Raw genomic sequence first — 18158 nt, forward strand, 5'->3', positions numbered from 1 at the left:
GCAGATATAGGTGATGGGGAGGAAGGCAGCAAACCACATTGCCATGCATGTAGAAATACAGGTTTTTAAAAAGACTCATTTTACATTCCTATTTATACAAGAAAAAAATAGAAGAGCCATAATTATAATAAATGCTGTGGGTTTCACTGGGCTGTTTTATTAGCTTAAGCCATGTAAAACTGCCAATATTGGACTGTTCTGGCATATAGCAATCGCGATTTTAACCTAATACTTACTCTGGTCTTCAGCTTGCTGTTCAACTACAGACACGTCAAAAACTGGTCTTTGAACAAGGATTAATAACTAAACATTAGTCCAAATTACTTATAATGCTATAGAATTGTGTGAAATAAAGCTGAGCTTAATAAATTGCCTAAAATAAAGTTTTCTTTCCTCCTAAAATGGCACCAAGTGGTTTTACATCAGTGGGTTCAAGAAGACGCATTAACCATCATACTGAAGACACAAGATCACAGGTACTTTTGATAGCAACCTATATAAAGCAATTGCATTTTAGTACTTTGGGTTTTTCCCCCCCTTTTAGATTTGATGAAGGATTTCTTCTTCATATTCAAAGAACAAACTCATACCCTTTGGCATAACTAGTTGAATCCAGTATTGATGCAAATCAGTGAATGACGATTTACACATACTCGTCATTAGGTGAGCAATGGGGGTAAAGACAAAGAGACAAAAGGAAACCCCCCACCTACACACCAATGCTTAATGTGGCTTCATGTGGCTGAGACTGTAAATGTGATTGCTTTATACCCTCGGCCTGGCAACCTTTCTTAGGTAAGCATGATTTTTGGAGGATAAAATTAAGTGAAGCAATCACTGCTATACTGTCGTGAAAGCTTATTATTTCCATTCTGAAGACTTTTGCATAAGGAAAGAAACATTGCACACAAATCACTCTTTCAGGAATAAAGTATACAAAGTGAGAATTGCAATTTTAAAGCATCACCTACCATGAGAGTTTTGAATGCTACAATTGCCTTCAGAATATCCTGATGATCCGGATGAGTATCCTATCAAAGGAATACATTTGAAAACAGTATTAGAGGAGAGAGTATCAGCAGCTGCGAAGGGTTGGGGGTAGAAGGAGGGTGTGGCTATAAAGATAGCAAGATAATTTTGAGGGATGATGGAACTGTTCTGTATTTTAATTCTGGTCGTGGTAACATGAATCTATACCTGTGTGAAAACTCATAGAACTATGCACCAGAAAAAATGTTAATTTTACTGTATACTAATTTAAAGATTTAAAAATAGAGCAGCATGGGAGCATTTGGAATCTCAGCGACTCTAATTCTTAGATGGTTAAGAAATTAAGAGAGTTGGTAACACATCATATATTTAGTAACAATGTAGTAAAAGGCAAGAGTTCCCATTTCCCTTTTTGCTATTATACTTTGGATAATGACTATTTAATAATAAATATAATAATTAAATAATTATTCAGGGGACATTATTAGGTCATGTTGTTGGTAGATGACAGGAAGTAGGGAATGGTGGAAACGAGTCACGATTAGAGAAAAATCAACCTATTAGCCGGGCATGGTGGTGCACGCCTGTAGTCACAGCTACCCGGGAGGCTGAGCTGGGAGGATCAGCTGAGCCTCGAGGCTGTGGTGAGCTGTGATTGCATTACTGTACTCCAGCCTGGGTGACAGAGTGAGGTGAGACCCTGTCTAAAAAAAAAAAAAAAAAAAAAAAAACCAACAGAAAAATCAATCTTATTTCATTTCCTAAAATGCCTTCATTTTCTTTCAGCAGTATGAATATGGCAGATGGGAAAAGATTCCAAGTTTCATACCATGATTTCCTTCTTAAGTAAGGCTTTTACATGTGGCCTGCAATCCTGTGGTACTTTCAATTCTGAAAAGTGGACAGATTCAAAAATGGCTTAGAGGAATCCACAACTCCATAACTGTTTATGAAGGGAAAGTAGAGATTCTTATGGGTAGATGTGCACCTAACATTGGGGCATATGAGGTATCTCCATATACCTAACCTTTAGAACTCAGCCGGAGTAAGGGAAGACTAAATCTCCTGCCCCGCTAGTCTCAGGTGATAAAATACAGAACTGAGCAGATTAGGGGCCTGACCCAAGCCAAGAATGACATTGCTCATAAAAAGTAAGGTTGTATTCCTTTACAGTAACATTTATCCTTACCCAATTCAATGGACACGAAGAATTTCAAGTTCTATTCTACTGCTAGAGGCCATGCCAAATGCTCTGAAATCTGCACGAAGTGTCTCACCCAGTAGTGAACTAGTACCAAGGGCTTGTTTTTTCTGATGATGGGAAATGAGAGGCAGCCAAAGACATGTGACCCACAGCAAATGGAGGCAGGAGAACAGGCTCCAGTACAAGAAAGGCTGAGACATAGGATCCAGGCAGCAGGAGCATCTGGGATTTGTTTCTCCCCAAACTAAGTGCATATTTATATTTCAGCACTAAAAAGTAATAGAAACTGAGGCCACTCGTTTCTGGATTTTTGTGATAAGGAAGAAGGGGTGAACCTCAAATGGTTCAGCAAACTGGTCTCATTTATGGAAAGGTATCCAGAGGTCAACACCTTCCTGAGCCCTAACTGAAATTTCCTCACCAGCTCCCCACCACCTCCAGGTAGGTGAAATACCCTGAGAATGTGGTTTTGCTCAGAGAACATGCTTTCAATCCTTATAAACGCTGACAAGCCCGGCAGAGTGCACTCTTTTTCTTTAAAGATAATCAAACCCCTTGAAACCTCAAAACCTTTCCCCAGACACAGGAAGAACAAGTAGGGTAAGTGCAGCCTCCTCCAGCAGGCCCTCCTCTCCCACTCACACTTAAATACCCTGTGCATGATCACAAAAGGACGGCTCAAGGAGCTAGCTCTGCTGATTGATTTTTCAAAGCATAAGGCATTTAATTCTTGGTGAAAAATATTCAATTATCAGGCCTCATTGCAAAATCTTAATATTTAGAAAATATTGTAGTTATGCTACAACAGTTGCAAGTAAACTGTAGGTTTATACATTTATAAATAAAAATGTAGGGGGACTCTGATGTACATGCATGATGTGTAGAGAGATACCACTAATATTGTACCCATTCATCAGTCTTAAGGAATACCAGAATTTTCCAGTGTAATTCAGAGTTAGAAAGTTAAATGATGGCAGAATTCTAGAGATGTGTTTCTGTCTATAGTGAACTTGTTCTTTGTACATTCAGATGTTGTTTTGCTTTATCTCCCACAATAAAGTTGGTTAATATACCAAAACCAAAGACTTCTTAGTTGGATTTTGACGAAACTACTGAGAGGGCAAAAGAAAACCCAAGTTAGCAAGTAAGTATGGGGTTAAGGGAAGCCATAGGATCAAGTCTTGGAAGAGAAGACAAAAAAGGGAGAATAATCCTTAATATCTAGTAGCAAAGAATAAGGATCTTATTTTGCTGCATAAAGAGGAAAACCAGAAGCCTGAGAAGAAGGAAGAACAGATAAAGTAAATTTCAAATCCAAGACCTTGATTCCTCTGCCAGGCCATTTGGGAGGCAAATGGGATGCGTCCTCCAAAGCAGAGGACCATACTTGGCACACGAGCTTGAAAAATTTCACCTTCCTTTACCTCCATATGCCGTTCCAACTCTTGCAAGAGAGTAACATATTTCTCCAGTCGCATGAATGGTTTGCTGAGACTTGTTGTTAAAATGAGGATACCTGGGCTAGATGCACCTTGATTTTCCATAAATTGTTCCAACTCGTCACTAGCAAAAGAACAAATACAATTTTGTTACTGCTGAATATCCCATGTAAAGAATTATCAACCTAAAATTATTTTACTGTATTTCACACAATAAAAATGTGTTTCACTAGGCTAAATGCTGTTCAATTTGTTTCGACTCAACTAAATCAGCCTTTATTAAGCTCCTTCTATACAATCAGCACCAGGGCTCCTTTGGTGATCCAGATGCTCGTGATCCCTGCTGTCACTTACCCATTCAACACTTACAGATGGAGCATCTACTAAGCAACAGGCTCTGTTTTCTGATGGGGTTACAACAGTGAACAAAAAAGAAATCCCTACCCTTAAGGAACCTACATCCATGGACCTGAGATATACAGTGTATCAGATGACCGTAACTTAAGGATTAAAAAGTAGATTTTCTTAACCACTTTAAACATCGTAGTTATTGGCTGGTCAGGTGCCTAAACATAACAATTCACCAGGTTGTATCACCCACTTGTAATGTTCTAGAATCACTTCCTACATTTAGATAGCAGCGTGTTTGTATAACTAACCACAAAGTCACTTAGCCCAATATCTAAAACCAGTGTAACAGGTTACCCAAACACTTCCATAAGGCAGCAACTTGGTGAAAAAAAATGTATTAATATTTTATGAACCGTGTGTGGAAATGTCTAATTCTAAGCCGGTGCTTTCTCTGCTGTTTAGCACCCTTCCAGATTGTTTACTTTCCACCAACAGGGATATTGAGTCCTGGGGCTGCAAGATCATTTTAATACACATTTAAGCAACATATAATTAGAGAAGGAAACCTACTGTCTAAGTGACAGCTTATGTTGAAACTTCTGCTTTATTAAATGGCCCTTTTACTTCTTTGGTTGGCCATGCATATCCAGTCAGTCACAAATCTTCTTGGATCTGCTCCTTCCTTCCCATTCCTGCTGCCACTGCCTTAGTTCAGGACTTTAGCTCATCCCATCTGTCTCACTTCAATAGACCAACTGTTTTCCTGGTTTCCAAGCTTTTTCCAGGTCCCGCAGGCTACCATTTTAGCCTCATTGCTTTCTTACCCAAGAGCCTCTGAGTGCCTACAAGATCAAGTCCAACTTTTTAGATTCCTACTGGCTCCACCATGTTTCTCACTATTCCCCAGCAGGAAGCCCCTACTGCAAACTGACCTACTTATTCTCCCTAGAACACATCTTATGCCGTGGTTCCCAACTGTGGTGTGCTGCTATAAGTTGTGAAGTGTGTTAAAAAAAACTTGCTATCAGTAATAAAGTACTAGGGGGCTGGAAATAGAGTGGATTGCAGGCTGTTGCTATTAATTATAGACACCCACACACACTCTCCGTTTGTGAGCTTTTCTGAGCAGGAGAGAAAAGATGGAGTTTCAGCTAACGCAACAGCAACCTTGAGTCATGCGGTATGTCACGTATGTCAGAGAAAAAAAAGGCTAGGAATGGCTGCCTTAATGGAGCCTAGATCACATATGAGAGATCACATCTAGCAATTGCTGCTAACACTTTTATTAAATTAAAAACCATTTATTGAGGGGCCATAGGCGTGAACCACTGCACCCAGCCTGCTGCTAATCCTTTTATCAGTTTTTATAGCCTTGTTCCAAAAGTAGCCAAGGGCAGGGAAATGTCCTGGACTTGGAGTCATAAAACAGACTTGGTGACTCTGGATGAGTTGCCTGAGCCTCAACTGACTCATGTTTAAAAGAAAGATAAAACCTACTTCCTAATAAAATTGCAAAGACTAAGTATGGGGTTTTTTTGGATGGAGTTTCCCTCTTTGTTGCCCAAGGTGGAGTGCAATGGCGTGATGTCAGCTCACTGCAACCTCCGCCTCCCAGGTTCAAGCGATTCTCCTGCCTCAGCCTCCCAAATAGCTGGGACTACAGGTGTGCACCACCTTGCCCCACTAAATTTTGTATTTTTAGTAGAGACAGGTTTTCACCTTGTTGGTCAGGATGGTCTTGATCTCCTGACCTCGTGATCGGCCCACCTCCCAAAGTGCTGGGATTACAGGCATGGGCCACCACACCCGTCCAGTATTGGGGGTTTTAATGCTATTTCATGCTACGAATTGTACATATATTCATTCTTGTTTAATGACAACAACATTTCAACATAGGTGTTCTCCACATTTTACAGATGAGAGACCTGAGAGGAAGGGTGATAGTAAGTGGCTACAGTGGCATTCATACTCAGGTCTGAAGCCAAAGCCTAAGGTCATTTCAGGATACCATACTGCCTCTCTACAGGACGGTATTTCATTAACTTTAAAGTAGTCAATAGATGTATTATTATTATGGTTATTCCAAGAGAAATACCTTGCTAAAATCACATCTTTAAAAACTACCAGTACCTATAATTTCCAACTTAATGGAAATTCAATTGATGTTTAATTGCCAACCAAAAGCACGAAGTGCATAAAGAGGTTTAAAAATTCCTTGCATATAAAATATAATTAGGGAAATAACTTGGGTTTGGAGTGCATTTGAGTAGAAATGTAATTTGGAGAAAATCATTTTCCTAATTTCTTTACAATTTAGTAAATAAGTTTTATTTTTTCTTTCGGTGACTAAATGACTACCCGCATCCTCAACGTTTTACTCTAATTGATGCAAGAGTTACAGCAATTAAAAGCAAATGCTAATGCGTACTTTATTACTGCTTTCCATTCAGCATTCTAACTTCTAGGTTTGCTAAATATTATGAAACAATTTAAACTTATTTCAATAAAACATGAGATCACTATCTTGGATTAAAACACTGGTTCTTGAGAAGAAAAGAAAATTTTACTACAGCAACAAAAGAACAAAATTGTCCAATAGAGCCTTTTATCTATGATAAACAGATCCTAAAAGACACATTTTTATTTAACCAAATAAACATACTACACAGACTAGCATCATAATACACAAATATAATACATAAATACATATATTGTTATACCAAAGCACAATCTGTCTTTTAAATGCAGTTTTTAATTTTTTACAGCCCAATTTAAATAGGAGTGGATTAAGACTTGCTTTTCAAGCTTAACGTGTTCTGTATATGTTATGTGATACAATAGAAGCAGTTCTCAAAGTATAAATGCTGTTTAAAACAACATACATTTATTTCATAGAATGCACGGTGGATAGGGCTGTGGGATACTCTGGGTTGAACTGGAAAGCTGAAAAAAAACACTATGTATACTATAAAGCACTACAGAGCTTAGCCATCTTGTAGAAGTGTTTCTATGACATCTTTGTATAGGTTTCTAATTTGAATGATCAAATTAGATCATTCAAATTCATCTCTACCTAGCAGAAGGTCAGACATTCCTCCTCTCCACCTCAATTACTCCACCACCAGGCCTTTGGGAGAAATCACTGTGGCCCAAAAGTGGAGGTGAGGCAAGAGCAGCTGGATGCCATGGCCTCTGGCCAGTGGAAAGTTTCAGGAGTGCCACTCACACTGGGTTGAGCAGATCTTTTTCTTCTCTTTTTCATTTATTCAGCCCAAGAGATTAGGTGATGTGCTTCTTTTTTGTCACCACTACTTTTTCTTTCTTTCTTTCTTTCTTTCTTTTTTTTTTNTTTTGAGACGGTCTCACTCTTTGCCCCGGCCAGAATGCAGTGGCATGATCTCGGCTCACTATAAACTCCATCTCCCAGGTTCAAGAGATTCTCCTGCCTCAGCCTCCCGAGTAGCAGGACTACAGGTGCACACCTCCACATCTGGCTAATTTTTGTACTAGTAGAGATAGGGTTTTGCTATATTGACCAGGATGGTCTCTAACTCCTGGACTCCAGTGATCCACCTGCCTTGGCCACCTAAAGTGCTGAGATTACAGGTGTGAACCACTGTACCTGGCCTTGTCCCCACTACTTTTTGTTTGTGACCAGTCTTACTTGCTCCTTTCTCTGGTCCTTCAAAGACAGAAAACAACAGAACCTAAGCTCAGAATTTTTTCTATGTTCCTTGTCCCCAGAGCAAGTAGGTAACTCTTTGGGGGTTTTCTCAAAGTCTCATTGCTGGCAACAATGGTAAACAGAGTGGAGAGAACTTACAACAGCAAAAGCACACCACAGCAGAGACGGAAGTGAGGTCCGGATCTGACTTAGCACCAACTCCCCCTCTCTCTGATCTCTCCTTTAACGCTCTCCCTTATGAAAAGAATGAATGCCACACCGAAGCAAGCACAAGAGAGAAGTGGGTATTCTTGTAAAAGAGAGATTATTCCCAGGAAGAAACAGGAGCTACCATAGCAAGCTAGCAGGGGAAAGAGAGGGGAAATCCCAAAAGACCTTACCCAGGGGATAACAAAAGACTAGAGCAGCCATTCAAATATATGCAAATATGGGGACACATCAACGTTGGGGTCTGATTACATATCCAAATTCAGGCAATACACAACTGCATTTTTACAAGACACCTGCATGCAATCATACAATTTTAAGGCTGGATCCCTTCTCAGGGCCAATTGCTATGAGCATTCCTGGTATGGTATTGCCCCCTAAAGGCCAAAATGAAGAAGTTCACCTGAACGTTATAGCTTCAGCAAGGAAAGAATAGAAATTCACCAATGTCCCGTTTCAGCTGAAATCTTCATCTAAAACTTTTTTAATATGAATTTTCTGTGAATTTCATTTCACTGTGCTTTGCCTTTAATATGTCAGCATAAATTGCCATTAGATGCATATAATATAGCTGAGATTATATTAAACGCACATGTGAGAAAAACCTCAAGTATTTTCATTTTCATCCCTTTTACCTGTAAATAAACCAGTAAGATAAAAACTTAGTTCTATGAGGACTCCAGTGAGTCTTCCATCATTTCAAGGGATATTATACAATTCTTTAAAAAAACACAATTAACTAAAATTAAACAGGACATTATATTTCACCAAAAACTTGAGAATCTTTCAAATCAACTGTGTAACAAACCTTAAACCATAATGTTTGAGGGAATCTTTACTTAATTTTACTCATAAAATTAAATTCCCAACATAGGTACATGTAGTCAGTAACATTTTAACACAGAGTTACAACGGAAAGTTGTCTAGACACCACAGAAAATCTGCCATTTGAGGTAAATCATTTCTTTCCAGTAAGAATACTGGTTTCATATCAAAGGAGAAGAACATGTGCTCATGAAAATAATGAGCTGACACGAGGGACATCTCATTTTATTGGTATTAAGGAATTTGCCCTTATTCACATAGGACATTTATGTATTTATCAAAGGAAAAAATGTCTCTGCATCATTCATCATTTTTTTCTTTATTGTAGAAATGTAGAAAAGTATGAAAACATTCCCTGAAATGACAAAAACAAATTTAGGGCTGTGGTTCACTCTGGTAAGGCAGAGAAGAGCAGGAAATATTGAAGAGGATACATAGAACTTGAATTGCATCTATAATTTATTTAAGCTGACTAGTGGGTATGTGGGTGTACTTTATATTACCTCTGTTCTTTGCATGCTTGAAATATATTATACTATTTTCCTAAAAAGCAACTCGTAGCTGGTAGGTAGAAGATGTTTAAAGGGCACATGGGGCATGGTGACACTGTGCTGGGTGCTTTGTACACATTATTTCATTTAATTCTCACATCAATCCTGCAAGGTAGGTGGTTTGACCCTCATTTTACAAGTGAGGAAATTGAGGCGTAGAAGTGAAGGGAATTACCTTGGGTAAAACAGCCTCTAAGTGGTAGAGTTGTGAAGGGAGACATTATAAAAGTGGTAAAAAGTTTAGGCTCAGATCAGGCAGGGGCACAGAGGCCTTAAAAAGAAACGGTAAGGAGTTCCACTTTTGAGATGGTGGCATGGGACTCATTTGACCCACTACTCAGTTAAAAAAGCAAAAAAGCATAACAGGTGAAAACTATTTTAGGCAAAACCATTTAGGCCAGATGCAGTGGCTCACACCTATAATCCCAGCACTTTGGGAAGCTGAGGCAGGAGGATCACTTAAGCCCAGGAGTTTGAGACCAGCAAACGGGCAACATAATGAAATCCATGTCTCTACAATTTTTTTTTTAATTAGCTGGGTGTGGTGGTGTGCACCTGTAGTCACAGCTGCTCAGGAGGCTAAGGTAGGAGGATTGGTTGAGCCCAGGAATTCAAGGCTGCAATGAGTTATGATTATATCACTTCACTCCAGCCTGGGTGACATAGCAAGACCCTGTGTCTAAAAAAACAATACTAATAAAAATAAAAATAAAATATCTAAAAGTTGTCCTAATGATAAAAGATAACTGAAAAAAAAAAACTTATTCAGGAAAATCTACTAAAGCTCAGTAGGAACAGGGAGAATTTACAGGATTTGAGCTATGAGCAGCCCTCCCCTTTCTCGCTCCTCCCAGCTCAGCTTGACAGAAGCTCCATTCCAGGCAACTGTGGCTAAGAAGAGAGGCCACCCTGACCTCTCAGCTACCATTCAAAGGATATATCTCACCAGGAGGAACAGGCCATCACCACATCTCATCCCCTTCAACTCTGTGTGAAAGAAGCTAAATTCCTGGTGAATGTGCTTGAGAGAGTGAAAGCTCACTTCACCCAGCCCCCACACAGGCTGGAGACCCTACCCCAGCACTGGCAGGCTGAAAATACTGGGGCCCAATCACCCTCATCCCAGACCAAGTGTAGGGCACAGAGTTCCATGCTGGAAGAGGCAAGCTGAGAAGACCAGAGGGTACCCATTCTGCCCAGCTCCCAGAGTAGTGAGATTTTGCCCAGAGGGAGAGGCAGTACATAGGAACTGAAGAGTTCCAAAGCTCTCCATGAAGAAATTGGTTTTATATGGGGAAAAAAGGCATGTGGGGATATTGAAGCCTAAGCGCTCTTGCCAAAAGAAAGAAGATTTTGGTATTAAGCAAATAAAAGGAGGCGGGTAGCTCCTGTCACTTAAGCAAAAAAAGCTAAACCATAGGCCAGCTACATCACTAGAGAGAACCAGGGAAAGAGACAGCTAGGAAGTGCTAAGAAGAATCAGAACAAACCTCTGTTCTCAAGATGGTGGAGTAATTTATGCTCCCAGGAAACTGTCAAAAACATTAGAGCCAATTAGCTGGAAATTAGTAGAGCCTAACAGTTGTGATACAAAATAGAGCTTCAAAGAGAGATCAGGGAGGGAGACAGTCAAAGAGAACTCTGCTAAGACCACTGTCATTCCACAGTGACTGGATACCTGACCAAGGCTGTGCCCTCTGAAGAGTGACACCAGAGATTGTACACTGTGAGCAAAATAGACTTCACTAAAATAGTCCGATCAAGTTACTAAACAAACACATAAGCAAACAACAAAAACATGTTCCAGAGAGTGGGGAATGAAATCATTATCACAGTTGTGAAATCTAAAATTACCTAAAATGTCTTGTTCTCAACAACAAAAAACTATATGCCATGCAAAGAAAACAGGAATGTGTAACTCAGACACATAAGAAACAACAGAAATTGTCAGTAAGAGAGACAAAGTGTCAGACTTAATAAAGTCTTCAAAGTAGCCATTATAAATATGTGCAAAGAACAAAAAGAAACCATGCTTAAAGAAGTAAAGGAAGTATGACGACAATGTCTCACCAAATAGAGAAGATCAATAAAGATATCAAAATCGTAAACAAAAAAAGAAGAAGAACCAAATGAAAGTTCTAGAGCTTAAAAATAAAATAATTGAAATTTAAAATTTCATTAGAGGGGCTCAACAGCTGATTTGTACTGGCAGAAGAATCTGTAAATTTAAAATACATCAACAGAGATTATACAATGTAAAAAAGAGAGAAAAAAGAATAAAGAAAAATGAATAGAGCCTTAGAGAAATATGGGAAATCTTTAAGCAAAACAACATATACATAATGGAAGTACTAAAAAAGAGGAAAGAGAAAATGGAGCAGAAAAATGTTCAAAGAAATAATGACCAAAAAATTGCAAATTTGAGGAAAACGTCAACTCTCATATCCAAGAAGCTCAATAAATTTCAAGTAGGATAAATGCAAAGAGGTCCACACCCGAATGAATTATAATAAAAATGCTGAAAGTCAAGGAGAAAACTGAAAGCAGGAAGAGGAAAACAACTCATCCTGGGCTACGGAACCTAGATAATATTAACAGCTGATTTCTCATCAGAATCTTGGAGGCCAGAAGTCAGTGGGATGACATAGGCAAAGTACTGAAAGAAACAGAACTGCGAGCTGGGTGCACTGGCTCATGCCTGTAATCTCAGCACTTTGGGAGGCCGAGGTGCGTGGATCACGAGGTCAAGAGATCAAGACCATCCTGGCCAACGTGGTGAAACCCTGCCTCTAATAAAAATACAAAAATTAGCTGGGTGTGGTGGCACGCACCTGTAGTCCCAGCTACTCGGGAAGCTGAGACAGGAGAATCACTTGAGCCTGGGAGGCGAAGGTTGCAGTGAGCCGAGATCACACCACTGCACTCCAGCCTGGTGACAGAGCGAGACTCTGTCTCAAAAAATAAATAAATAAATAAATAAAAGAAACAGAACTGCCAACCAAGAATTCTATATTCATCCAAACTATCTTTCAAAATGGAAGGTGGAATGAAAACATTCCAAGAAAAGAACTGAGTGTATTTCTAAAAAATCCACCTTACAATGAGCACTCATTGAAGACCTTCAGGCTGAAAGCAAGTAAACCCAGACTTAAACTTAAAATCACATATGAAAACAAAGAGCACCAATAAAGGTAAATGTGCAATTATGAAAGACAGCATAAATATATGTTTCTTCTCCTAACCAATAGAAAAGCAATTGGACAAAGCAAAATTTTATAATTTTATTGTTGGACCTATACACACATAAATTTAATATATTTCAAAACTGCAGCATGAAGGAGACGGGTGGAAGCAAAGATCTATTGGAATAAGAATATAATACCAGACAGTAAAACAAATTCACAGGAAAAAATGAAGGGAAACAGAAATGGTAAATAAGAAAGTTAATATAACAAACAATATAAATGTATTTTTCCTCTGCTTTCTTCTCTCAGTTTTATTAATGGACATAAAATTAAACGATAACATCTATTATTATTCATTTCACTTTTCCATAAAGTTCTTCAGAGAGAAGGAAAGTGATATAAGCTAAAAAACAACAAACAAACAAAACCTGAATATACACAGGAAAAAGTATCAGAAAAATAATAAATACAGGTAAAATAAAATATTTCATTTTTCTTATTCTTAATTGATTTAACAGATAACTGTTCAAAGTAAAATCACCCAATACAAAGTAAAATTACCCCTTATAACATTATTGCAATTCATTTTACTTTTCCATAAAGTAAAATGAGTGATTTTACTTTATGGAAAAGTAAAATGAATTGCAATAATGTTATGGGGGTAAAAGGGAGGAATTGAGAATATTCTGTTATAAGTTACCTATGAAATGGAATAGTGCTATGTGAAAGTGTTGTTAGATTTAGCTATAAATAGATAACACAAACTCTAGGGATACTGCTAAATTTTTTTAAAGGGAGGATAATATACTAAGAGAAAAGTGAAAATGAAATAATACAAAATGTTTACTAAAAACAAAAGGCAGAAAAAGAGAGGTAAAAAAGAAAGAACAATTGCAATGAATAGGAAAGTTACAAACATGACAAATACTAATCCAAATATATAAATAATCACCTAACGTGAATTTTCTAAATACGCCAATTAAAAGAATGAGACTGTCAGAATGGATTAAGAAACAAAACTCAATTATACTTTGTCCACAACTTACCTTTTAATCTATGACAATTAAAAGTAAAGAGATGAAGAAGGATAAATCCTATTAACAATAATTGAAAGCAAGCCGGACTAGCTATATTAATTTCAGACAAAGCAGACCTCAGATCAGGGAAAATTATCAGGGATAAAGCGGGAAAAATATACAATAATAAAAGGGTGAATTCTCCAACAAAACATAATAATCCTTAATGTGAATGCACCTAACAACAGAATATCAAAATACATGACACAAAAATTGGTAGAACTTAAAAGAGAGATAAATCCACTATTGTGGTTAGATTTTAACATCCCTCTATCAGGAATTGACAGATCCAGCAGCAGAAAATTAGTAAGTAAACAGTTGAACTGAATAGAACCATCAATCAAGTGATTCTAATTAACATTTGTAGAATATTTCATTTAACAACAGCAAAATACACTTTCTTTCCACACTCCCATGGAGCATTCACCAAGATAGACCATGTTATGGGCCATAAAGCACAACTTCAGTTTATATGAAAAGAAATCAACAAATGCTGCTGGGGACAACTAGATATCCACATGCAAAAGAATAAAATGGAACCATATGCACAAATTAACTCAAAATTAATTAAAGACCTAAATATAAAAGCTAACATTATAAAACTCTAAAAAAAAATAGAAATAAATCTACATGCCCTGGATTAGCCAATAATTTCTTAGATTTGACACCAAAAGTGCAAGAAACAATGACAAAACAACATATTGGCCATCAACAAAATTAAAATGCAAAATTAAAATATTTGTGCTTCAGAGGACAGCATCAAGAAACTGAAAAGACAACCCAAAAAATGCAAGAAAAAAAATTTTGCAAATCATATATAGGCACACCTCATTTTATTGCACTGTGCTTTATTGAAATTCACAGATATTGCATTTTTTTACAAATTGAAGGTTTGTGGCAACCATGTGTCAAGCGAGTCTATCGGCGCCATTTTTCCAAAAGCGTGTTCTCACTGTGTGTCCATGTGTCACATTTTGGTCATTCTTACAATACTCCAAACTTTTCATTATTATTATATCTGCTATGGAGATCTGTGATCAGTGATCTTTGATGTCACTATCGTAACTGTTTGGGGGCACTATGAACCATGCACATATAAGACAGTGAACTTAATCAATAAATGTTGTGTGTGTTCTGACTGCTTCACCCACCAGCCATTCCTTCCCCCTCTCTCTCTTCTTGGGCCTCCCTATTCCCTCAGATACAACAAAATTGAAATCAGGCCAATTAATAATCTTACAGTGGCCTCTAAGTGTTCAAATGAAAGGAAGAGTCACACGTCTCTCACTTGAAATCAAAAGCCAGAAATGATTCAGCTTAGTGAGGTAGGCATGTCAAAAGCTGAGATACGCTGAAACCTGGGCCTCTTGCACCACTCAAGCTGTGAATGCATAGGAAAAGTTATTGAAGGAAATTAAAAGTGATGCTCCCGTAAACATATAAATGATAAGATAGCCAAGCAGTCATATTATTATATGGAGAAAGTTTGCATGGTCTGGATAGAAGATCAAACCAACCACAACATTCCCTTAAGCCAAAACCTAATACAGAGCAAGACTCTAACTCTCATCAATTCTGTGAAGGCTGGGAGATGTGAGAAGGTGCAGAAGAAAAGTTTGAAGCTAGCAGAAATTGGTTCATGAAGTTTAAGGAAGGAAGCCATCTCCATAGTATAAAAGTGCAAGGTGAAGCAGTAAGTGCTGATGGAGAAGCTGCAGCACGTTATCCAGGAGATTTAATTAAGATCATTGTTGAATATGGCTACACTAAACAACAGGTTTTCAATGTAGGTGAAACAGTCTTCTATTAAAAGAAGATGCCATCTAGGACTTTCATAGCTAGAGAGGAGAAGTCAATGCCTGGCTTCAAAGCTTCAAAAGACAGGCTGACTCTCTTGTTAGGAGCTAAAGCAGCTGGTGACACTAAGTTGAAGCCAGTGCTCATTTACCATTCTGAAAATCCTAGGGCCCTTAAAAATAAATCATGCTAAATCTACCCTGCCTATGTTCTATAAATGAAACAACAAAACCTACATAACAGCATATCTGTTTACAGCATGATTTACTATTTCAAGCACACTGTTGAGATCTGCTGCTCGGAAAAAAGAAAAAGATTCCTTTCAAAATATTACTTCTCATTGACAATGCACATGGTTAGCCTAGAGCTCTGATAGAGATGTACAAGGAGATTAATGTTGTTTTCGTGCCTGCTAATAATTCATTCTGCAGTACATGGATCAAAGAGTAATTTTGACTTTCAAGTCTTGTTATTTAAGAAGTACATTTCAGAAGGCTATATATAACTGCCATAGTGATTCCTCTGATGGATCTGGGCAAAGTAAATTGAAAACCTTCTGGAAAGGAATCACCATTCTAGATGCCATTAAGAACATTTGTGGAGGAGGTCGAAATTTCAACACTAACAGGAGTTTGGAAGAAGTTGATTCCAACCCTCATGAACAACTTTGAGGGGTTCAAGACTTCAGTGGAGGAAGTAGCTGCAAATGTGGCAGAAACAGCAAGAGAACTAGAATTAGAAGTGGAGCCTGAAGATATGACTAAATTGCTACAACCTCATGATCATACTTGATGAAGTGGTGCTTCTTATGGATGAGCAAAGAAAGTGGTTTCTTGAGATGGAATCTATTTGTTGTGAAGACGCTGTGAACACTATTGAAATGACAACTAAGGATTTAAAATTCCATAAACTTAGATGCTAAAGCAATGACAAGGTTTGAAAAGACTGACTGCAATTTTGAAAGAAGTTCTACTGTGGGTGCAATGCTATCAAACAGAATCACATGCTACAGAGAACCCTTTCATGAAAGGAAGAGTCCATCGATGTGGCAAACTTCATTGATGTCTTAATTTAAGAATTTTCCCCAACCACGGAAACCTTCAACAAACACCACCCTGATAATTTAGGAAACATCAACGCTGAGACAAACTCTCCACTAACAAAAAGATTATAACTTCCTGAAGGCTCACATGATCATTAGCATTTTTTTTATCAATAAAATATATATATATTTTGAGATGGAGTCTCGCTCTGTCACCCAGGCTGGAGTGAAGTGGCACAATCTCAGCTCACTGCAACCTCTACCTCCCGAGTTCAAGCGATTCTCCTGTCTCAGCCTCCTAAGTAGCTGGGATTACAGGCATGTGCCACCATACCTGGTTAATTTTTGTATTTTTAGTAGAGACAGGATTTACGATGTTGGCCAGGCTGGTCTCAAACTCCTGACCTCAAGTGATCCACCCACCTCCGCCTCCCAAAGTGCTGGAATTACATGCATGAGCCACCACGCCTGGCCAATAAAGTATTCTTTAATTAAGGAATGTACATTGCTTTTTTAGACATAATGCTATTGCACACTTAATAGACGATAGTGGAGTGTAAATATAACTTTTAGATTCACTTGGAAACCAAAAACTTCATGTGACTAACTTCATTGCAATATTCACTTCATTGTAGTGGTTTGGATCCAAATACACAGTATCTCCAAGGTAGGCATGTATCTGATAAGAATCTAACATCCAGAATATATAAAGAACTGTTGCAACTCAACAATGAAAAGACAAGTAACTGATATTTTTTAAATGAGCAAAGGATTTAAATAGACATATTCCCAAAGAAAACATTAAAATAGCCGATAAGCAAGATGAAAAGATGACCAACCTCATTAGCCATTAAAGGAATAAGGGGTGACTGTTACTGGAGATGGGTTTTTTAAAGGGGAGTAATAAAAATGTTCTGGAGCTAGACAGTGGTGATGGCTACACAACCTTGTGAATATATTAAAATCCACTGAATTGCATACTTTAACATGGTGAATTTTATGTTATATAAATTATGTCTCAATGAAAAGAAAAATAACCCAATATAAAAACAGGCTAAGGATCTGGATAGACATTTCTTTTAATGAAGACATACAAACTTCCAGAAAGATGCTATATTAGTCCATTTTCACAATACTGTAAAGATACTACCTGAGACTGGGTAATTTATAAACAAAGGATGTTTAATCGACTCACAGTTCTGCATGGCTGGGGAGGCCTCAGGAGACTTACAATCATGGTGGAAGGCAAAGGAAAGGCAAGTACTTTCTTCACAAGGTGGCAGGAAAGAGAGGAAAAGCGAAGAGGGAAGAGCCCCTTATAAAACCATCAGATCTCATGAGAACTCACTGGCTATCATGAGAACAGCATGGGGGAAACCACCCCCATGATCAAATCACCACCTACCTGGCCCCTCCCTCAGCATGTGGAGTTGACAATTCAAGATGAGATTTGGGTGGGAACACAGAGCCAAACCATATCAAATGCTCAATATCATTATTCCTGAGGAAAATGCATATCAATCTCGCCATGAGAAACCACTTCATATCCACTAATATGTCTATAATCAAAAAGACTGAATATAACAAATGTTTGGTGATGGTGTGGAAAAAATGAAACCCTCATACACTGATAGTGGGAAAATAAATTGGTGCAGTGACTTTGTTTCTTTTTGTTATTGTTGTTTGTTTGTTTTTGTCTGAGACGGAGTCTTGCTCCATCAAGCAAAGCCAAGGTGGGGGGATCATTTGAGGTCAGGAGTTTGAGACCAGCCTGGCCAATAAGGTGAAACCCCATCACTACAAAAA

At 38.1% G+C, this 18158-nt stretch overlaps 1 protein-coding gene across 10 annotated transcripts in view; it reads right to left on the minus strand.

Annotated features, from left to right (window-relative positions):
* The window catches only part of ARHGEF6 (Rac/Cdc42 guanine nucleotide exchange factor 6), a 113807-nt gene that overhangs the window by 20833 nt on the left and 74816 nt on the right, over positions 1–18158 (minus strand). For all 10 annotated transcript variants that reach the window (XM_017514143.2, XM_017514142.2, XM_037733343.1 and 7 more), the window contains 2 exons: positions 3619–3757; positions 972–1031 (listed from right to left, as the gene is read on the minus strand). In XM_017514143.2, coding sequence (XP_017369632.1) covers positions 972–1031; positions 3619–3757 — 199 coding nt within the window. The remainder of the gene's footprint in view (positions 1–971; positions 1032–3618; positions 3758–18158) is intronic.

Source organism: Cebus imitator, unplaced genomic scaffold (genome assembly GCF_001604975.1).
Source record: "Cebus imitator isolate Cc_AM_T3 unplaced genomic scaffold, Cebus_imitator-1.0 Scaffold517, whole genome shotgun sequence".
Classification (NCBI taxonomy): Eukaryota; Metazoa; Chordata; class Mammalia; order Primates; family Cebidae; genus Cebus; species Cebus imitator.